General features: G+C 43.8%; 1 protein-coding gene across 1 annotated transcript; it reads right to left on the reverse strand.

Moving 5' to 3' along the window:
- Nucleotides 1-1,878: 1,878 nt before the first annotated feature.
- H3-3A (H3.3 histone A) lies at nt 1,879-8,986 on the reverse strand. Its single transcript, XM_065833627.2, has 4 exons — nt 8,841-8,986; nt 7,247-7,401; nt 5,136-5,289; nt 1,879-2,529 (listed from the first exon to the last, which is right to left on the reverse strand). Exons 2-4 carry the CDS (start codon nt 7,372-7,374, stop codon nt 2,401-2,403), a joined length of 411 nt encoding a protein of 136 aa, XP_065689699.1. The 5' UTR covers nt 7,375-7,401; nt 8,841-8,986; the 3' UTR covers nt 1,879-2,400.
- Between the last annotated feature and the right edge of the window lie 14,213 nt (nt 8,987-23,199).

Raw genomic sequence — 23,199 nt, forward strand, 5'->3', positions numbered from 1 at the left:
TCTGCAGAATGAAAACCCATCACACTTGAAAAACAAAAACCCAAACAAAAAACAAACGAGAAGTGGTATCCTAAAGTTCCTCAGGAATAAAACCAAGACAACACTTGGTATCAATACAGACACGGAGAGCTGATCACTAACAGGATGCACACGGCATCTCTAGGACAACTGTCACTGCCAATCCCCTCAAAAAGGCAAAGCCCATCCCCAAGCTGCAGGTGTGGCAATGCACACTTACACCTTGTCAGCCACACGGATTCCTGACCCCCTCATCTTCCATTCTGAATTCTCCTGCCTCAAAACAGTTTAACACTGTCAGTTAAACTGGGATGTTCCTCACCCCAATTCTCTCTTTTAATAAAAAGAAGTATACCCAAGAAAGAAAACTAAGGTCCTTATCAAAACTTCAGTTCCAGGTTATTAAACAAAATACAAACCCACACAACAGTCTGATTACCTTTTAGTGTAGGTGGTTGCAGCTTTGTTGACTGATGCATGAAACAGAATTCTTAAGCAGAGGACAAAACAGGTAGCTAATTATATTGAAATGCATTTAGGGTTGTTATCAAGTAGACAAAAGCGACATCTTAAATCAGTTAAGTGTCAGTTGCTCACGTTTTATATTTCTGTTGTTCTGGATGCTCCAAGACAATCTTTGTTAATTTTCAGCTGATAGCTATGAACCACTTGGCATCAAAAGGATGTGATCACATTTTGTCTAGCATTAGTTTCCGCTGTGACAAGACACTTCATTTAAATAGACTTCACTCTGCACAACCCTGGCAGACAGCACTCATTACTAGGGCTGAGCAAGTTCTGAATAATGTGATTTATTCTGTAATTTTTGGCTCTCTGTTCAAGATACCAAAGCAGATAATACATCTCTATTAATCCTCTTTGGGAATCTTCAGACAAATCCACTCGTGTGTTTAGAGCTCACTGAGAACCCCTTGAAAGAAGTTGGCGGCAAATACGCTCTGCAGGGCTCTTAGCACAGGGGTGAAATCTGTTCACGGCCTACATATCTTCTTCTGTGTAACTCATTTCATCACGTGCAAGAGCTATCAAAAAGTACACCACATAACTCATCCCCAGACTGGTCCATCAAAATCCTCAACCAAGTTGCAGGTACAAAATTAACAACGAGTTCTTATAGAACATACTTTCAGCAGTAAATTTATTCACAAGAACTTTCACCAGCAATTTGGGAGGGAATACATATATATATTTTTAAAGTTTCAAATGTGTGCTCCTGTCTAAATACTGCTTCTATGAAGTATTATAACTAACAAAAATGGTACGAAAGTGTCTTTTTGATTGAAGCATACAAACTGAAACTAATCACAAGTGCACAAAACTCTCAAACATGCTAGAGGGTGTGACTGAAACAGAGAAGTAGTCAACCAAAAATCTAACACCTACAAACTGAGAAGCCAGATGAGAGTGCAAAAGGGTGTAAAAAAATAAGAAAAAAAAGCACAAGCCCCAGAACACACCAAAAAAACCCCAAACCACCACACCCCACTACTTATACCAAGCTAACAAACCATGAAAATCAGAAATGCTTCCAAATTCAGCATTAAGTTGAGTGAGAAAGGAATTTAAACAGCAACAAAACTGCTTTTTCTCACCACTGTGGCTCGGTTAGAGAGCTCAGTCCAGCTCCAAACTCTACCTGCTAATATACTTACCAAACTTGCTTTCACATGGAACTCAGAAAAATTCTATACTCTTAAAAAAACCCCTTACATATACTCCACTTCAGCCAAGGCAGTGACCTCAGTGTTTCCCAGACCTGCTCTAAGTATTTAGGCCACATACTGAAGAGAAAAAGGGAAGACCCACATGTAATATTTAAAAACCAAGACTAACAGCAGGTATCATTTAATGTATTTTAATAGCAAACTTACAGGAACAGCACAGAAGACAGACAACATTAAAAACATGTACTTGCATGTAGGACAACTCAGTTAGAAAAGTATAGTGAATGGATGGAATCTACTGTATGATAAAAATGCTACAAACACCATTTAGTTGCCATTCATAAGAAATTTACTTGTTTAAAAAAATCCAAATGCTGGCATTGTCCAGAAAAATTTTGACAGGTTTATTTATATTTTTTTTTTTATAAAGTTGAATTGTTGAAACTTTTTCACTGAGACTTTTTTTTTTGACCGCATTGCTGTTTTTTTTTTTTGTCCCTTCGTTTATATTAAAAATCCACACACAAATGAAAATGGAAAAAAACTTGCCAATACCCAATTCTGTCCCCTATTTTTCCATTTGCAACCATATACTTAGGTACCTTTTAACCCCATGGAAAAAATATCTAACGTTCATTACTACCAATAACAGGAAGAAGATTTTGCTTCGAGAATGACAAACCCATCAGAGTGAAGTTTAGGCACGCTCTCCACGTATGCGGCGTGCTAGCTGGATATCTTTTGGCATGATTGTGACGCGTTTGGCATGGATAGCACACAGGTTGGTATCTTCAAACAGGCCAACCAAGTAGGCTTCACTTGCCTCCTAGTGTAGAAGAAAAGAGTTAAGAACACTTTCACTCTCTGAGCACTAGGAAAAAAATCATAGCAATAATTCAAAGTACAATGTAGCATGGCACTAAGTTTAGGTTTTTGGGTTTTTTTACTCAAAAACATCAAGTTTTAGATTCTCACAAAATAAAAGGCTCCATTTTCTTATAACCCCCCCCCAATAATATTCCACGTCAAAGTTGTGTACTATTGCCATTTGGTGGACATCCTCCAGAACACAACTAAAGTGATATTTTGACAGGACTCTCACAAGATAAGGGGTTCTCTTATCAAAAGTTTATTTGCTTAGGAACTTCTCTTTTTCAAAGGCCGGGTTGCACTGTTTGAGTGACTGGTCTGCTGCCTCTTCCAGAGTAGGAGTTGTGGAGCATTAGGGGAAAGCGGCAGGTGCCGGGGAAAAGAGCAGCAGCTATTCCTTCACAACACCCAGATCAGGCACGCACTCCTTGCCATAGGATACTGAAGAGGTGGCTTAATTCAAAAGTCAAAAATCAGCAGGGAAAAAAATGTACTGAGAATTATTAGAAATAAGAGAACAACTTCTTTACCTCAGGAACACCCTGAATCACCGAGAACTGGACAGCAGCCTAAGACCTACAATCAGACACTACACTTGCTTCTTGCCTAAGCATCCCTGTCTATTTGGGGCACACAGCACAGTACCCCCATGATCACAGAAGGTGTTCACCTTATGTCTGCGAGAACCATGGGACCAGCACTTGCAGGGGTAAAGAACAAGTTCTGTCCTGGGAAAACCACCACCCTCACCACAGCGTTTTCCCTGTTACTGAACGACTGCAGACAGGATTCTGGGCTAGAGAGATGCTCCACTGGACCTAATTATTCTTCTGGCTCATGTTAAGCCAGCTGCTATCAAGCCCACCAACAGTAACCATTTATGCATTTTTGGGTTGGTATGGAATTCTAACAATTAACAATCTCCTAGGAAACATCAGACCAGCTCACAGACCAGGACACAGCATCTGGTTGGGGTGACAAGGCAGGAGTGATGGGGTCAGCTACGGAAAGGAGGCTGAGGTCCACCTTTCTAGAATACATGCAAGAGAACAGCTTGCGTGAACCATTTCTTTACCAGGAACCACAGAATCAACTTACTAAGTTCAAAGTTTCTGTTTAAAAACATAGAGCATTTAATACAAGGAAAGAAAAATATTTACTACAGAAGATGAGGATTGCAGATTACTAAGTCTTTTTGTGTGCTATAGAATATGACTACCATAAACTCCCTTAACACAGTTTTCCTCAATCACTACATTACAAGTTACACAAACAACATGGTACTACAGGGGTTAAAAGCTTCTTTTTACAAATATGCAAGCAGGAAGCACTAGGAATAGTACATGAACAAGTTCTATGCCAACAACTCCTTAACGCACAACCACGAACATTCAAACCAGCATTCTGAAAATACATTAACTACTGACTAGATTTTAATAAGCAATTCCCAATCAAGACACATAGGTAAACCTCAGGATTTAAGAACCACCATGGTCACTCACAGCAGTGAAGACAGAATAACTAAAAGCAAAAGCAGCAACTTTGTGAGTACACAAAGCCACCTTTTGAGGTTGAACATCTGCTCAAGTTTATAGGATCTCATGATATGTCTTGTCCCTTATCAAGTGGAAGGCATTAACTAAAAAAAAAAAAAAATCATTTTGCCTGCATATGAGATATTATACAATTACAGATAGGTTCTTGGACAATCTTTCAACAGCTAAAAGAGTGAAGACCTATCTTTAATCAGGAGGTGTCTTTCTCTCACAAGAGGAAAATGCTTCCATGATAAGAACAGAGTCCTGGAAGGGACTTAACTTAGATGCAGGAATCTGGGTCAGAAAGAACACCCTCAATATACTCTAAAGAAGTTATTCAACTATTATTCTAAAAACAAGTTTAGCATTAACTACATTACACAAAAGGACTTATTTCCCTAACTGCATTTAGATGTGGCTTATCAAGCTGTTTTTCTCTAAGGAGCATTTGAGGATATCAAGACCTGCATCCAGACACACTAAAGCAAGTTTTGCACAACACTTTCCTCTCCAACTGCATCGCTTTCAAAGGCAAAGCCTCTCACAAAGCTCGAGGATAGAGTAAACAGACTTATCCTAAGTGTCTGAATAAGATGTACTGTTCCGTCAAGCGCAACTATTTGAGGGGTAGGGGCTATTAAAAAAAAAAATTTAAAATAGCAATCCAACCCCAATTGCATTTATAGCCTTCATAAGGAGCTGCTGAGGTGTCGCTGCATTATTTTAGCAGCCTATGGTATCTATAGGGCATCACCAGCTTCACCCTAAGCCAAGGGAAAGCTGAAGGGCACATCCCTCCATATCGCCCCCACCCCCGGAGGGGCCACGCCCACCGCGGCAGCCCACCAATCAGAAGCAGCGGGGGCTAGCCCTGGAAACAGCCTGGCCAATGGGGGCGGGAGGCGGAGCCCTGCCTTACCTTCAGACCACAGGTTCTGGGGGCTCCGGGGTGCTCTCGCTGTGCCAGCGCTCGCAGCCCTGATCCCTGCCCGCCCCCGGACTCCCCGGCTCAGGGAACGCTCACCTGCAAAGCACCGATGGCAGCGCTCTGGAAGCGCAGGTCTGTTTTGAAGTCCTGAGCAATTTCACGCACCAGGCGCTGGAAGGGAAGTTTCCGGATCAAAAGTTCGGTGGACTTTTGATAGCGCCTGATTTCCCGGAGAGCCACGGTGCCTGGCCTTTTAAAATTAAACAATTAAAAAATAATTAGTATTCAAGACATATTCCACATCACGTTAAAAAACACAGGCTCCTAATCTAAATCAAACTAAGCACCGTACACGTGCAGTTTTTGCTAAGCACATCCTGGTGTTTACACTACAAACCCAGTTTTGCTGGCAAAAGGTCACTGTTTTCTCTCCACTGACGTGTGCAAAATTGGCCTGGCCCAGCCAGGGACCCCTCCAGCTGACAGCATGGCAGGAGCTGGCCCTTGGGCCACTGACTTTGTTATGAGAAGAGGCAACAGCCCACACTGGCTGACTGACACCAACATGTCTCTGTGTGGACGTGGCAAACCAGGGCACCGCCACGAGACAGCTGGTTCAGCACCACCATGGGTGCTCTCCCTGTGATGAGCCTGACATCCAGGACAATTTTAAGGGGAATCTGGTTCTTCTTCCCTATTAACATAAGACACTGGCAATCACAGAATGTTAGGGACTGGAAGGGACCTCAAGAGATCATCCAGTCCAATCCCCCCACCGGAGCAGTAACACCCAGATGAGGTAACACAGGAAGGCATCCAGGTGAGTTTTGAATGTCTCCAGACAAAGAGACTCCACAACCCCCCTGGGCAGCCTGTTCCAGTGCTCTGTCACCCTCACTGAGAAGAAGTTTCTTCTCAAATTTAAGTGGAACCTCCTGTGTTCCAGTTTATACCCATTATCCCTTGTTCTACCATTGGTTGTCACCAAGAGCCTGGCTCCATCCTCATGACACTCACCCTTTATATATATCTGCAAACATTAATGAGGTCTCCCCTTAGTCTCCTCCAAACTGAAAAAGAAGAGACCCAGCTCCCTCAGCCTTTCCTCATATGGGAGATGCTCCACTCCCTTAATCATCTTTGTGGCTCCGCAGTGGACTTTCTCAAGCAGTTCCCTGTCCTTCTTGAACTGAGGGGCCACAATATTCACAGAACTACCAGAATTTATATTCTGTGTTGTATTATCAGTAGGAAGTACCTAGTATATTTCCTTGTATTAGTTTTGGTGTCAGAATGTACTTTTGCAGACACAAAGTCCGCCCATGAAATTAACACCACATTTATTTCTGTGAAAACTTTGTATTTTCCTGCTCCAGCTTTATTACTTTTCTCCTGGACTATTAATTGCTCCTCACACCTGCAGCAACAGACTCGTAGCTTAAGTTGGCTATTTCAAACCCACTTCTCCTTCCCAATCCACTTTTTCCACACCGCCCCCCCCAAAGGAATACATACAACTAGCCCAAGACCATCCTCCACGCTGAAGCACTGCTGTTACCGCGCTGCACCGAGCAAGGACTGAAAAACACCTTTTTAAGGGGGCTGCCCAAAGAGACGTGTCCCCCTCCCAGCCCGGGCTGTGTCCCCCCGTGCCCCGAGCCCGGTACGTGGCCCTGCTCATCCGTGGAGATGCGGCGCCCTCTCGCGGCTCGTCACCTCCCCTGCAGGGCCACCGGAGCCGGAACGGCGCCGGGGACGGATCAAACCCCACAAGTACATTCAAATCCGCCCGTAACAATAAACTTCGCGCCGGCACAACCCTGCTGCAGTATTAAAATAACGTAAAAATAAAATTAAAAAAAAAAAAAATCGCGGATACGTTGATTCGCGGGGTGTCGATTTTTCAGGTGCCTAACCAGAACGCCCAAAAAACGGTTAATGGTAAATACCGGGTCGATGCTCGTGCTGGACATTTATGTATTGGGTTTTTTTCTGTTTGTTTTTTTTCAGCAGGTGGGGACGGGGGTGCGGAGCGGTGCCGGCGTGCGGCCCCGGGGAGGTGGCGGCAGCGGAGGGAGCGCGACACGGCGGAGAAGCTCTCCCCGCCCTCCCCGACCCCGTGGGGGGGGGGGGGGGGGGGGGGGGGGGGGGGGGCGGGGGTGCGCCCGGTACCGGCTCGGTGCCGCCTCTGCGCGGCGCTGCGTTACCTGTAGCGGTGCGGTTTCTTCACCCCACCAGTAGAGGGCGCGCTCTTGCGGGCGGCTTTGGTGGCCAGCTGCTTGCGGGGCGCCTTGCCGCCGGTGGACTTGCGGGCCGTCTGCTTGGTACGGGCCATGCTCCTGCCGACGTCGCTGCCTTACACCTGCCGGAGGGACGCGTGGGGGGGGCGGGGGAGAGAGGGACCGGCCGGTTCAGAGCGCGCCCCGCCGGTAACTGCCCCCCCCGCGCCGCCCCTCAACGGCCGGGTGCCCCCCGCGGTCCCCGCCGCCCCGCGCAAGCCGTCCCTGCCCGCGAGCGCGGAACGGCGGGTCGAGCCGTTAGTCCCGGACTCGCGGCCGCCTAACGCCTCCCATCGCCGAGAAAAAAAAAAAAAAAAGGAAAAAATTAAACGTCTGCCGATCGCGGAATATTAAAATACAGGGTTTTTTACCCACGAATTCAATAGCGAGGCTGCGGCGGCTGAAGCCCAGCCAGCCGCCCCGCCAGCAAGCGTGGAGAGGCGGCTGTCACCTCCCCCCGCCGGCCGCCCGTCACCTGCGAAGTGTTTGCAAATAGCGCCCGGCAAACCTCGGGGGGCCGGCGCCCGACCCGTAGCTGCCACCCGGTGAAAACCTCCTTCCCGAATCGCGGAGCGGGTGGGAGCGGAGGAGCAGCCCCCGCCGGGCTGCCCGGCCCTCGCCGCCGCCCGCCCGCGTTCTCCCTCCCACCGGCAACCGCAGGCAAACCGGCATTTACCGTACAAAAAGGGAAGGGTCCGGATCAAGTGCGAGAAAGCAACTAACTTTCTTTTTTTTCTTTTTTTTTGGGGGGTGGCTGGTTTTTGGGTGCCGTCTTTCTCTTTCTGTGCAACTGCTTCCCCAAAGCCGCCTCGCTCCCAAGCGCCTCTCACAGGCAAACTCATCTCCCAGACCCAGAACAAAATGGAAACAATCACGAAATGCAGCCCTAGTCCTTTTGCAAAGGAGGAAAAAATAAATTGCAAAAAAATAACGCCAAAAACATCGCAAGGAACTCCAAACCATGTGGGTGCAGATGAAGGGGGAGGCAGCGGAAAAGTTTGCAATCGAAAACCAAAAAATTGCGTTGGGTTTGGGTCGTTCCTTCGGCGAATTTCTTTCCCTTTTTATTGTTTTTTATGCAATAGGAAAAAAAATATGGTCGGTGACCAGAGAAAAGAGACAAGATGGTGAAGCTGAGCAACAACTGTGGGGAGCAGGGGAAGGAAGGCAGGAGAGTTACCCTGGGCTGGCGAGTGGCTCCTCTTTGCGGCCGCTTTCCAGCCCCGATCCGGGGGGATGTCGGGCTCAGGAGGCAGCTAAGGGGTCGGGGAAGCTTCTGGTGGGGGTTTGGAGCGGGGACGAGGGGAGTAGAGGGGGGCAACGACCGCGCGAAGCGGGGCCGGGGGTACCGGCGGAGGGAGCCGCTCCGGCTGCGCCGGGAAGGCGGCGCGGGGAAGGGGACCCGGGCTGCCGCCTCCTCCCGAACCACCCCAAAAGTTTGTGGGGAGGCTCGGAGCAGGACGGTGGGGCGCCGCCGGGGGTGGTGGGGTGCGGGGGGCGGCGGGCGCGGCGCCAGACTTACCCCGTCCGCTGGGCGAGCGCGGCTGCCGTGCGGGAGAGAGGGCGGGCGGGCTGGCGAGCGCAAGGAGGAGCCGGAGCTGCTGCTGCTGGCGGCGGCTCGAAGCACAATTGAAAGATGGCTGACTCGGGAGGGCCGGCCGCGCGCTCGGCCCCGCCCCCGCCCGCCGCGCCCCGCCCCGGCCCCGCCCGCCCGCCAATGGAGCACAATGGAGGGAAGGCGCGGCCCCGCCCCCGGTCCCGCCCCCTCCCCTCGGCGCCCTGTGTACAAACACAAAAGACACGCCGCGCGCGCGAGGGGGGATTCCCTCCCCCGCCCCTCCCCGGCGGGGACCGGAGCGGAGCCTCCAGCCCCGCCGAGCCCGGCATCCCGGCCCAGCACCCCTCCCGCCCCGCCCGTAGCCCTCAGCGGCCCCCTGGCGCGTCTGGTCCCCCCCGCCAGTTGGGCGGCAGGAGCAGCAGGGACCCGGAAAACAAGCCCCAGGGGAGGGGGCTGCCAGCAGCCGGCTGCGGGTGGGCCAGCGCTGCAGTGCGAGCCAGCTCCAGCTCCTGCCCTCCCCAAAGTATAAAGCACCTTGCCGTCCCCCAGAGTAAGTCTGACTGGCTTTGGGTGGGGTTGTTTGGGTTTTGTTTTCTTTTGTTTTTATTTTGTTTGTTTGGGGGTTTTGTTATGTTTTGTTTGCGGGTTTTATTTTGGCTTTTTACATAGAAGTAACTCCAGAATTCTCACCACAAACAGGGCCTGTCAAAGCTAACCCAGTGAGGATCTGACATGGGAGCCTCCTCTTCCTTAGCCTGCAAAATAAGAGCTGAAGGACAGGAGAGGATGGCCGAGGTCAGAAACAAACTGCAGACACAACATGTTGTAAGGAAAATTGGAGCTTTGGGGAAAAAAGAGGAGTCTTGTGCCCTATATCAGTGCTGTCAAACTATTTCAAGTCCTGAATGCAGCTATTAGAAAAGTGACTGTAAATTTAGCACTGTCATCACCAACAGACCACATCCACTTGTATCAGCTGCCATGTTGTTCAATGAGAAAATTCACTCTTACTTTATTTTCTGTTAATGTCAGAAATGAAATGCCCTATGGGAAAGTAACCTCTGCTCTAATATGACTGAACAGTCACTTGCAATTTTGTTAACTGCATTTCAAATTCTGTACTCACGCAAACTGGTGCCACCATCTTGTCTGTCCTTTAGGTATGAGAAGGAGCTCTACTTGATTTGCAAAATCTTTCTTATGGATGACGATGTGACGCAGTTCTGTGCAGAGGCACAGCTGCCTCCAGCAGCAGAAGCAGTTTAGCCATGTGATTGGAGTAATTTGCTTTGGGCTAATCAAAACTGATGAGGAAAAGTGTTCTTGTGGACCGAACACCCTGCTAAAATAGATGTAGACAGCTTTGGTATTCAAATAAATGAAATGGGCTGAACTACACAGACTGGTGTAGATATACACCAGGCACACACCTCTGACCCTATGGTGAGCTTATGAGAGGCGACTCAGGAAAAATAAACTATAAAGGATTTTAGTTATGCTTACAGAAGAATTAGTGGAGTAATTTATCTGTTGATAGTATTTTATGAGAGCAGCACCTTACTGGAGAGCCAGAAAGGGAACTCAGAGCTGTATAGTATTACACCATGGAGTATTTGTAAATAAACCCCAAAAGCCAGGCACTGAAATTGGCGTCAATTCCCAACATAACACACGCGTCCCATAACGAGCAGCTGGAAAAGTTAAAGGCCGGCAGCACCAGTTCCCAGCTGCAAGAAGCTGCCCAGGCATTAACAATTCACAGATCACCCTGTCAGCTTCAGCTCCGAACACGCTCGGACGGCAGGAGGAAGCAGCCGTGCTTTCCCCGCTTACTCCCCGCGTCCTTCTCTCTCCCTGGCTCGGCCGGTGGGACCGGGACAAGGCGGGGCCGAGCCCGGGGCCACTTGCGGCGAACCGGGTCCGGCGCGCCCGGCTGGCTGACGCGCGTCCCCGCCGCTGGCCCGGCGCCGCCATTGGCGGGAGCGCCTGGAATTCCATGACGTTGCCGGGGAGGCGGGGCGAAGGGCGGGGCCTGGGGGTTGTCCCGGCCCCGGTGCTGCCCGCTTGGTCCCTTCCGCCGTGGGGGGCCCGGAGGGAACGCAAGTGCTTTCCTGCGGGAAACAGGGAACTGAGCAAGGCTGTGTCTCTGCTCTAGGCCTCCACCGCTGCTGGCTGGCCTAGCGCTGGTAGTTCCGACCGATTTAAAATGCTCAAGAAATGTGCAATCAGGAAAAACGTTTCCAGTATTACCAACTTCCACACCCTCATTTCGTCGTCGCTGATTAACGCCGTTAAAAACCTGCTTTTCCAGGGCTATGGAAACATGTACAACCCTGGGGCACCCCTTTAAGCTTTATCCCCGATGCGATTTTGTGCCAACAGGCTGCTGGCCCAAAGCCGCAAAGACTCCAGACGTTCTGCTTTCCCCAGCAGCGCTGATAAGCCTTCGCTCCTCCTTGCCGATTGCCTTTATCTCTGCAGACCACAGGGATCTTCCACCCGTCAGCGTCTGTAAGCGGCCACGAAAAAATCTAACCTAATGAGATTCCACCGGTTTAACCAACAATAACTCGTCAAGGACAACTGCAGCACTTCGTGCGTGCCCGGCGTCACCCCCACCGCCACTGTGAACATGTCCAGATCACTCTGGGAAAGAAGATTAGGATGGAAAACAGCTGGTCCAGATCAGAGCAAGAGAAGACTCAAGCGATACTGGATAGAAAAGATGAACATCCAAATCGGAAGCTGTCCAAGAGGTTTTTAGTGCCTTTCACAGAAAGTACACAGCCCATATTCAGCAAAAAAAGGTAGATTTCCACAGCTCATGCCCATTTTGGCTATTCAAGTAGCATACACTTTCCATAATACATTTACCTGTATCTTCTGGGGAAACACTTACCTTGCCCAGGAGACTCTGGGCATTTTTTGTATCAGGCTGGATTAGTTGTAACTCATTGTATTAAGCTCAAAATACTGTTTCAGAATTGTTACTAGAAAATAAAATATTTTGGAGCAAAGGCCTCAATCTCAAGTCCTCCAAGTAGCCCCCAATCAGCTTCAAATGCTGGTATAAGGCACCAGCCCTGTTGGCCGAAGAGCTGACAGATCAACCCCGTAACATCCCAGAGTGCACAAAGATCGACAAACAACTGCAGCAGCTGCTGCCATTTGCAAGACCACAGATTAAAAACCCCAGAACACAATGCAGTGGAGCAAGATGAAGTGTGCCTTTTAAAAAGTTATCCAAAGGAGAATAAGTGAGGCCAGTGTATGACTGGTTTTAAGCAACATCGCAGGCATCTGTCAGAAACATTCGAAAAAGGTTTTCCACTACAAGAGACATTCACAGTTTACCAACAAACTCCAAATGGTCTTTGATCAAAGAAGAAATACTTCTTTCCTATTCCCCTCAAAAAGCACAAACTAAAAATCCAAATGACTTAGTCTACTTCCTACTCAACAAGCAGAGAAAGGTCCCCTCCTACTATCCTGAGGAAGTCTGGGTTGTTATTAATAGAATTATAAAATCATAGAATGTCCCAGGTTGTAAGGGACCCACCAGGATCATCAAGTCCAACTGCTGTCCCTGCAGGTGATTGCATTTTATGCAAAAAGCTACTCAGACATTTCTACAGGGGAAGGAGTGTAAAAACTTAGCTTTATTTATCTACAACACTCACTTGACCCCTGCTTCCACGTGTCTCCTCCCAGACCCAACTCTCCCTTCCTGTTCTCCTTCAGATCCATCTCTCGTCTCTCACTCATCGATCCTCCAGCCACCCTTGGCACTCAAGCTCTGCATCCTCACTCCTGTTCCTCGTCCCAGCTCGCAGCCTGCTGGACGTTTTCTGATTTCATGTTCCCCACACACTCCATTCAAAGAATTTGCTCAGGCAGTTTCATTTTTCGCCACCTTTCTCCTTGACCCTATCATCCTAATTTTTCATCCTTTCAACTTTCATGCCAAACCACTCCCACCTTCCCCTCATTTATCAGCTGGTCCCAGTCCCACACCTGCTGTGTGTTTTTCTGCAGCTCCCAGGCTGGACAGCCTTTCCCAGTCAGTTCCAGTCTTCATCCTTAACAGCCCAGTCCAGTGTTGCTCCATCCTCACTCCAGTCCTGGCCAACCTGCCATCCAGTTTCTGGCTTCAGCTGCTATACAGTTACAACTTCTCCTGGCAATTAAAGCAATATCCAAGTCCAAAATGCTGTTAATTTTTTAAACTATCTTCATCTTAAGATGTATTTTGGCAGAATGAAAATATCTGTAACCTTAACATTGTATTAACGGCACATTTTGGTGCAGATGTAAATGTATTCCTAAATAATCATGTACATGAAAGGTAAAAATACACTATTTCCAGTGGTTTTACTAGGAAGTTACTAGAGTTAGCAATCATTGGCACTTAGAAAGGAAAGTACGAGTAATTTAAAATCTCAAAATGACTCACAATAATTTGATCTCTGTGTAGATAGTTTTCTATTATTATTTAATTTGAAATTTTGTGTCATGAATTTGTGCACCACGGAAGTTACAGCATTGTAATAGCAACCATTGTAACGCGCAGTTCTTTAATATGCGGGATTGCCTATTACACCACACAGTGCACGTATCTATCATTCATATTATTTATACTCTCTGCTAATATATATGCAAAAAATACACCAGCCAAAACCAGCAGCTGTACAGTGCACTTATCTTCAGAGGTTGGCACCTACTGGAAATACAGATAAGAAGTTGTATAGTAGTAGTAGAAACAGTGCTTTCCTCCCTTTCATCTATTTTTGTTGTGTCTTTTAACAATGTATCTTGCTTTTTGCTGTTCTCTAAAATACTTCACATATATTAGATATTATGGCCCCACTGTTTAAAGAAAACTCTCAAACACGTGTTTACTTTTAAGCACCTCTCAAGCTCCATGGATTTCAATGGAAGAAACATACTCTTAAATCTACACATGTGCTAAATTCTCTCCCTGAAGACTGATCCAGGAGGAAAGTCTCCCTGCCTAAATAACAAGGAAAGAGTAAATGAAAAAAAGTATACGAATTCCTGGGTTCTTTAGAAAAGCTTAAAAGAGACAGCTACTTTAAAATGCAAAATTATCAGTCCTGTCAAAGATACTACTTTTCACTATTTGAGCATCACATGTGCAGGGGATTCAGCACAACGTATTTTGGAGCCAAACTGCATTTTTCTATTGTCTCATAACCCAAGAACAGTAAATCCATTTTGCTTTTTTTTCCTCCAACCTTTTTTTTTTTTTTTTTAAATTACAGTTTCAATGAAAAGTTTCTCCCAAAAGGAATTTCAAGGACAAAGTTCTAAGAGAGTGCAAACAAGTCTACAATAGCACAGAGAATAAAATTCAGGCTTCCTGAATTTTCCTTCTCTTTTTGGATTACCGCTAATTTTTAGGAGGCTTGACAAGTTTGACTCGGCCCCCACCTTTGCGGTTGCTGTCTTACAAAAACTTACCAAGTTCCACTGCGTACATGCCTGCTTTTATATATGGACTCCGGGCTCTAATTCCCTATGTATCATCCAGGACTCTCTTATTATAATCTCATTTGTACTGCCTATTATTAACATACATGCACTGCTGGAACTCATCTCTCATCCTTCTAATGAGGTCCTACAGAACATGAAAGAGTAAATAACATTACATAAACCAGTGCTAGTTCTTTCTATGCCAGGAAAAAGTGCTACACAAAAACCTCCAAGAGCACCCTATAATGACATCGCAAAGCTCCTCTCCTATTCCTATCTTCTTTACTTATTTGTTTGTTTATAAAACCATTTTAAATATGTTTAATATTTTAGTATCCTTTGTATATATATAAATATATATATATATATATAAAGTCCATTGCCTTTTGAAGACTGGAGGTTAAAAGTATCTTTAACTGCCTGCTACATAGCTAAGAACAGTTCCAGGTACATAAGATTCATTGTAGCTGTATTATCACAATCTCCACTTTTTCTTATCAGCTTTGAAGGGCTTGTACACAACGGTTAATTATCTTAAGGTGGAAACAGGACTTGAAATGTCACATAAAAGAAAGTAGTGTTCCTATTATACTGACACTATAAAGATCCTAAACAGAAATATAGGTAGCTTTTTAAACAGTCGTACTGAATTTTATATTATGTTTTCATTTTGTATGTGCTTAATATTGGATAATTATATTCTCATTTGTTTCAATCTATGGGATGACAAAGGACATTAACAATAAAAACAGCACTACATGTTCACACAGTCATGGACCTCCCCTTGTCAAGAGAACGTCAGCTTCTTATTGACTTCTCTAAGCTTATGCCTTTTCTTCTTTCATTTCTCAGGACAGCATTATACTATTTTTCTTAAGCAAATACTCTTGGTTTGGAGTGCACTAAAGGGTTAACTGAAACAGAGTCCTAGCACCAGATAGGGAATAGGGTACAACATATAATTGGGAGGTTATTGTACAGCCTTGCCGAAGACTAGAAATTATTTGATATGACAAGGAGTATCTGTGATTTTTAGATAAAATATGATCAAATGTCATAACGTATTTCAGAGATATACTGTGAAATTTTAATTATAAAAATATGTCTAAAGCATTGCTTTAAAGGACTGGTGGACAAGTATAAAGAAAAGGGAGTTTATTCTCTGTAATGAAAATACAAGATCTTAAAACTTACTGTACCAGCTTGAGTTACTTTGCATTGACAGACATATTTTAAGTGGGCTTTTGCAAGATTTTCTGCAGTATAGGGAAGAGCAATTGTTCTGGGGAATATTTCTTTCTAAAGTTACAGTACGATAAAATTATTTAACTCATTTTAGCTCTCCTGGTTCTTCACACATGACTAAGTTATCATAACAACCTTTTCCGTCTTTTTGAAGCATTGTATTGTACTGTGGAAAGAACTGGATAGCCTGTGGGCTTCATCCTAATGGAGACTACTGTAAAATATTTTATTTCCTAGTATTTCTGTGTTGATAGATTCATTAAAGCTGCCAAGGAGAAGCAACCAGCACAAGCTCTAATTGGTTCCCAAATAAGATCTCTACTACTACAGTGATTTACTCAGAGCTCCTGTTGTAGGAGAATTTCAGCAAACTGATTTGGCCCAAGACTCACAGATGCTGGAAAATAAAACCCCTGCAGGCTTGCATTAGGGAGGGAAAAAAAAAAAAGGCTCACTCTTTTCCACCACCCATTAGGCTCACATTGGCCTCATTTTGCAGTGCTGTTGTTGTAAAGGATGTCTTTTCATGCACTGATGCGGTCTCTAGCCCTTGCTGACACTGCCTTGAAAGGTTCTATGAGCTACTATACTTGACAGAACCGAAAGAGTAATATTATTTATTTCATTTATTTGCTCAGTGGGGTAATCTCACGAGATATGAATCTCTTCTTCATGATGGGCCTGGGGATAGCAGAGCGAAACTCAGCCATACTTTACTGAAATGCAAACAGCACAGACCACAGTACTTGGGCTTCAACTGCAAACAGCAGGCCAAAATACCAGGTATAATGCTCAATATTACTTGAAGAATATTCTGCAGACTGGTTACTTTCAAAACAGATCTGCTACTTCCTTGTAAAAGCACAAGAATAAGATTGTCTTGAAATGGCATTGATGCTTCGCAAGCCTCATTTGTGAAAGTCTCATAAATGAAAATATTATTCTGAGGTGTGACCATAATCCAGTTGTGAAGTGCTCTGCCATATCCCATCTTTCTTAACAGCTCCCAAATCTCAAAACCCACCTTCTGGAGAACTAGTCTCCTGAGAGACAGCAGAAAAGGGAAAGAGAAGATGGAGTGGCAGACAGTATATTTTAAAGTGACAGCAAAGAACATTAATAAAGTTATTTTCAGTCTTACAAGATTACAGAGTTTTAAGGTTTTTTAAAGAAATGAAATCTTCCTATTTTCCCAACATTCTTCATAAGTCACACACTCTGCAGACTATACTTTACTGTACCACATTTTTAGATAATTTTTCTTCATTTCTCCTCCTCCTCTTCTCAAATTCACACCTCAATGTGAAAACTGCAGTTGCTGTTAAGAATAGTACTTAATATTAGTGCTGCTCATTAGTTCCCTAGTGCTTAAAAACTTATGTAACACAATTCACATTTAAGCCTTCTAAAGAATAACTAATTTGCCCTGACTGCTCATTGTTGAGTATCTACACTCCCAGCTGAAAATAAAAGGATTCACAGGTATTTACCATTTCTGAAAATTGGGCCTAGTATGCCTTTGACTACATACCCAAATATGGGCACTGCAATTAGAGGCTATTTAAAAAAAAAAATCCTTTAAAAATACCCTGCCTTCATGTCACAAAGAAGATGGTGTTAGAGCAAGAATTAGAAATAGTTCCTGGCTCCTAAACATGTTCTGATCACACATCTCTTGTGATAGAGAAGGGAGCAGAAGAAAGAGCCCAAAGGAACAATGTGGCAATAGGTAGTTCCTTCCAATCAAACAATGCCTGCCAGGTCTCACTCTCTTTGCGGGTGCTGCAAAGCTGCTTTCACAGGGCCCAGCTGCTTTAAAGGAGTCCAGAGATTCCTGATGTAGAAAAGAATTTGTCAGGCAGCACCCGTTCTTCATATACCACTTGTACGTCTTTGCCAGTTGCTGACAAAATTCCATCTTAAGTTTTACAGTGAGTTTGGGGAGTTTTAGTAAAAGCCTCAAATCCCTGCAGACAGGTGATGACATCTAAATCTCATCTTTTGTTTTTGAATTCTAAAGAACACATCAGGCAGTTGTGCTTGCAGAGACAAGCTTGGTCCCCTGGCAGCTCAAAGCCCACCAAAGCAAACAAACAAGTAACAGAAGGTAAATGAGAATGAACAATTTACCATGTGCTAACGTTGCATGATTCTGGCAAACCCTGAGTTCTGTGGGGACTCGCTACAAGTTTTGTATGCTAAGTCCTGGCACTATCCTGTTTCCCTGCAAGTAAGATAGGGTCTTATATTACTTTGTGCTCCAAAAGATGCATTAGGGATCATTTTCAAGGGATGTCTTAGTTTTCCATGAACAAAAATCTACATTTATTCTTGAACAAAAAATTAACATCTATTCAAATATAGTCATGTCATCACACTCTGGAACATCATCATAACTCTCCAAACCCTGAATTCTATTGTGAATTTCTCATGACTCTATTTGCTTTAGAACCATTGGCCCCAATTTCTCATGTCTAGCAATAGCGCTTTCCTTAAATGAGCACCTCTTGCCCATGTAGCCTGCTCATAGTGCATTGGCAAAGCAACTGTCAGTTACCTGTCAGGTGTCTGCTTTTCTTGGCGAAGAGTCTATCTGTCCTGCTGCATTCTATTGCCAATTAATTTTACTTTTTTACATGTGTAGCTGCCTGGACACTATTTAAATTGACTTTTTAAATGAACTGTAACTAGGGCTTATATTTGGAGTAGGGCTTATATTTCGAGCATCCTCAAAAATCCTGAAAAATCATGCTAGGGCTTCTTTTCAGGGTAGGTCTTCTTTTTGGGGAAATAGGGTACTACATAAAGCACATGAGCGATACGTTAAAATACAAGTCGCAATCGAGGCAACTAAAGTGGAGAACATCAGTTGAGTTTAACGTGGACTGCAGAACATGGATTTCAAGTCAGAGGCAGAAAAGCAGCACCACTTGAAACCTCAGCAACAAAGTGCAGGGGAGGTTACCAGTTCGTTTCCCCTAGGCTACAAGGTTTTCGAGCCCAGCTCCCACGCTGGAACTCTGTCCCACATCCAACAGAGGCGCTGCTCTTTTGTAGGATAAATCCGCACTGTGAGAGGGAGTATTTTATCAGGTGATAGCAAAGTTGACATTACACGCTTCATCACATCTTGAAGTTACACCCTGCAGCCTAGCCCTAACCCACAATGGACAGCGAGCATTCCTGGGAGCCACTGCCATTTCCCACCTGCAAAAAGCACACAGCGCCCTTCTCCCTTGGCTCGCTGAAGAATGAGCCGGCTGCCTGGCAGTCCTAAATTTTGGTATGTGGCTCAGAGGGCCAGGAAGATTGGCCACGCCACATCTGCAATATGTGAGATTCCTGGTTATGAGAACCACATAGAGGTGAAGTGCTGCCCACACAAAACGTGCAGTGGACATACCTCTGTGCCATGCCCAGCTCTGCAGATGCGAGACATGGCTCAAGATTTCCCCTGACAAACTGTTCCTGTAATGTCCTGCTACAAAGAACAACAGGAAAAAAAAAACCAAAAACCAAAACACCTACCATCAACAAGATTTTTCCAACTGTGACTTTCATGCACTAGCAACACTTATTCATAGACCCTGCGTTGAGAAACAAGCAATCTGACATATTCTGACACCGACATCACTTCTAGGCCAAAGCCCAAGTCAGAAAGGAACACGGAGGAACAAATGCACAGCTGTACCATTGTCATGTTGCTAATATTCAGATATAACCATGTGAGGACATGTTTTTTCCCAGCTTCACATACATATGACTTAAGATTTTCTCAAGGGGCTGTATCACAAATTCCTCATAGATGATGAATAATTACCTCTATTTTGGAAAGGATTAGAAGCAATGCTGGAGGGGAGCTCAAAATACAACAGTGACATCCCTTCAACATCATACTAACAATTTAATTTTAATTGCATGGGTGCGAAAAGATGTTGTATAAAAAAATTGGCAAACTATTCCAATTTTGAGCCAACAAGAAGCTACACACGTCTGTAATGTTATAATGTCAGTATTCTCTAACTTGAACTTACTGTGCAAAATGAAAAAAACACCAAGCATTTTTTCCTAAAAATTATTTGCATGGTTTCTTTTAAAGAGAAACAAATAAACACCTGCATACATTATTATGCATTTTAGGTCCTCTTTAAGCTAGAAGAACATTCCTGACACAAGGAGATTAATATTACTAGTGCAATAATGTCTGAATGTTAAGTGAGGCTCATAATGATCCAATTCAAAGGAAGTCATGTCAAACTCAGCACCCTCTCTACACGACGGACTGGATCCTTAAGACATTTCTCCCTCAAGCCAACGGAGCTTTGAAGATTTACACTAGCTGAGGATCTGACTCATAACATTTTATCAGGGGATGAACAAATCAATGACATGATCTGCTTTAAACAGGACTTACGAACACCCACAATGTGCCACAGATGTTAATCACATGTTATCTCTGCTGAACATAACCAAAAGTGAGGGTTTGCCCACTTGAGGAATTCTGCTTTAAATTTCTGTCTTTTTAGACCGGTCCGGTGTGCTCTCCCTTTTGTTGCTGTCCTCATTTTCTCCTTCAGTTCCCCTGTCGAATCTCCCCAGGTAAACTGAAAGTAAGCAGATGTGGGTGGGGTAATGTAATTTGGGAGCTCCTCCCAACTACTAGAAGTGCAACTTCAGTTTTAGCAAGGAACATTTCCAAATCAACTTTCATTTTAGTTGGAAAACAAAAGAGGATATCTGATTTTTTTTTTCTTTTTTCCCCCCCTTCAGCTGATCATTTCAAGAAGAGTATAACTTACTTTGGTCTAGGAGCTTCAAATTATTGCAAACAGTGTCACAATTGTATATAAAGCTCACACTGCAAGGGCATGTAAGGTTCACTCTCCTGTTTCTTAAAAACTTTAAGGCATAGGGCTCTGACAGATAACAGAGATCTACCACATACATAATACACATCTTGTACCGTATGCTCACTCTTAGCTTTGGATTTTTGCGAAGCTGCCAAAAGTTCAAATGCCAATTGAGAAACTAGAATCCAGGCCTTACACAGATATTAAGTAATTCAGCACAGTGTCTCTGCAAGCTATAATTAAAAGCAGTTAGCTTCATTACAGGGAGAGCAAAAGTAAAGAGGCAGAGGCCTATTTTTGGTATTGTTTCCTTATAAAATATACTGTACACTACAACTAACCCATTCACAGCTCTTTGACTGTATTCAGTGAAAATTAATCAGAACAGACCAAACCTAAGCACTAAGGCTAGCAAATCAGAGGAGACATAAGGTTAAGGAAATCTTAGAATCTGAAGTATTCATTTCTGCAATATTACCTGGGTGTCTAATTAGCCAATTCATCTCAAATTCTTGCTGCCGAATTTAAAATTATTATTAACACTAACAAGGCTGACTGTGATTATGATACCTAAGGTCAAACAAAAAGGGTTCTTATTTTCTCAGGTTCAATACATATATATGAGGAAAACAATACCTGTTCCTTTCCCCAAAGGACTCACCGTTCAAGGAACAACTCATAGAAAAGGGATGAGGGATGCCACTTAAAATATGAAACAGTTGTGTATGTTCCTTTTAGAATATTGGAAGTGTGCAGAGATACTAACAAAGGTAAATTTTGTCCACTGAAGTAACTTCAAAAATTTGAAAACATGTCTTTTAAGAGTGGGTTTTCCATCTGCTAGACAGTTGTTCATGTACTATCATATATATGGAAACTGGCTCATCTGGAAATATTTTCTTTTACATCTTAACGGTATGTCAACATGTAAGTTGCAGATAAAGGACTCATAGTTCATCCGTCCATAGAATGAAGACAAAGATAGTAAGCACAACAAAGGGACTAATGTGAAGGCAAAACCAGTTCTACAGCATTTTGACATCTTGATTATGTCTAGGTATCTGCATTATTGCCAACAGTTGGCTATAAGAAGAACAAAATACATTTATTAATCACAGACTTGTTAGGAGATTGATATCTATCCATTCACTGTGAGACAATAAGTATATTTAACAGTAGCTAGTGTATTAATACAAGGGTAATATAAGTAACGTAACATTTGTATTTCTCCTCCCCCTGCTCCCAACCAAGTATCAGGTATCTTAACACACTGTCTCTACTCATTGCACTGATGACACAGAAACTGAAGCAGATGAGTATTGACATTTGGCAGGAAGCTGCACTTGCAAATATCAACTTAGATTCATTATGGCTAATTACATTTTTGTCAAACAGTATGATGTCATAGTCTCTGAAGTAAAAAATGTTCTCTCATGTCATACAATATCTTAATTATTCTCCTAAAAACATACACACAAAGGTTTCTTTTCATCTTCTCCTGATCCTCCACGCAAAAATAATATGAAAGCATGCAATACGTTTAAGTCTTGCAAATATATTATCTGCAACTTACACATTGGGATATCATTAAGCTGCAAAAGAAAATATTTCCAGATGAGCCAGTCTCCATATTTACGACAGCACATGAATGACTGTCTAGCAGACAGAAAAGCCACTCTTAAAAGACATGTTTCCAAATTCTTGAAGTGGCTTCAGTGGGCAAAATTTACCTTTGTTAATATCTCTGCACACTTTGAATATGCTAAAAGGAACATACAAAACTGTTTCATATTTTAAGTGGTATCTTTCGTCCCTTCTCTTGCCTATGTCTAGGAAGATTTTTAGAAGTGAGGAACATTGAATTCCTATTGGAGCAACTTTTGACCCATCCTTTGTTAACCTGGGTACCTTGTGAACAGCTGGTTTTGTGTTCCTCACTCCCAGAGGCATCTTTCATGTGCAGATTAGAATTCCAGGGCCAATGAGTATCTTACGCCTCCTCTCAGTACAGAGTCTTGCATAATGTGATCTTGCTCTTGACAGACCGTTATTGAGCACTATAAAGCACTGCTACTAGTATTAAAATGGAATATACTGGAGGAAACAATAAGGATGAATGAATGAATGAATGAATGAATGAATGAATGAGTGAATTAACAAATAACAGCATTATGACAGTTACACATCTGATTGTTCCAAATATTGTAAAAACTTTGTTCTACGTTAAATCAAATAACAGATTTTAAGCAGAAAATAGTCTAGTCTGACACACTGCATATTATAGGCCACAGAACCACACCCAATAACTCAGGCATCACGTGCACGGATATCATAATGAAATAATGAAAGGATGGTTAGTCTCTTCTCTTAAATTATGTCAAGATACGAAGAAGTTTTAAATTCCAGTCTTGGTCCTTCCAAAAGTGGTATAACCAGTTTGCCCGAGTGTCACTATTTAAAAAGTCAGAGTACTTACTTATCCCGCAAGGATGCGGTCAGGTTTAATTATGTCCTTAAAATAATTTCTAAATGAAAAGTGGCAATCATGATTTATTAATTAAGTCTAAAACACCACTGCAGAATCAGTGACTGATCATTGTTTTATCAAGAGAATCATATTTCTAATAAAATAAATTTCAAATGGTAAATTATAATAACAGCCTTTTTGACTTTAGACTTTTTTTTTGTGAGGGGCAAGGCAATAGACTTTTGATGAGTTCTAGGAAGAGAAATGT

Source organism: Patagioenas fasciata, chromosome 3, assembly GCF_037038585.1.
Source record: "Patagioenas fasciata isolate bPatFas1 chromosome 3, bPatFas1.hap1, whole genome shotgun sequence".
In the NCBI taxonomy this organism is placed as follows: Eukaryota; Metazoa; Chordata; class Aves; order Columbiformes; family Columbidae; genus Patagioenas; species Patagioenas fasciata.

Bases quoted from the DNA above. Each gene is read 5' to 3' on its own strand.
- H3-3A (XM_065833627.2), bottom strand. From the start codon at position 7,374: ATGGCCCGTACCAAGCAGACGGCCCGCAAGTCCACCGGCGGCAAGGCG. The intron at 5,290-7,246 runs GTAACGCAGCGC...TAATTTTAAAAG, and splicing joins AAGAAACCGCACCGCTACAG to GCCAGGCACCGTGGCTCTCC. The intron at 2,530-5,135 runs GTGAGCGTTCCC...CTTCTACACTAG, and splicing joins CTGCCATCGGTGCTTTGCAG to GAGGCAAGTGAAGCCTACTT.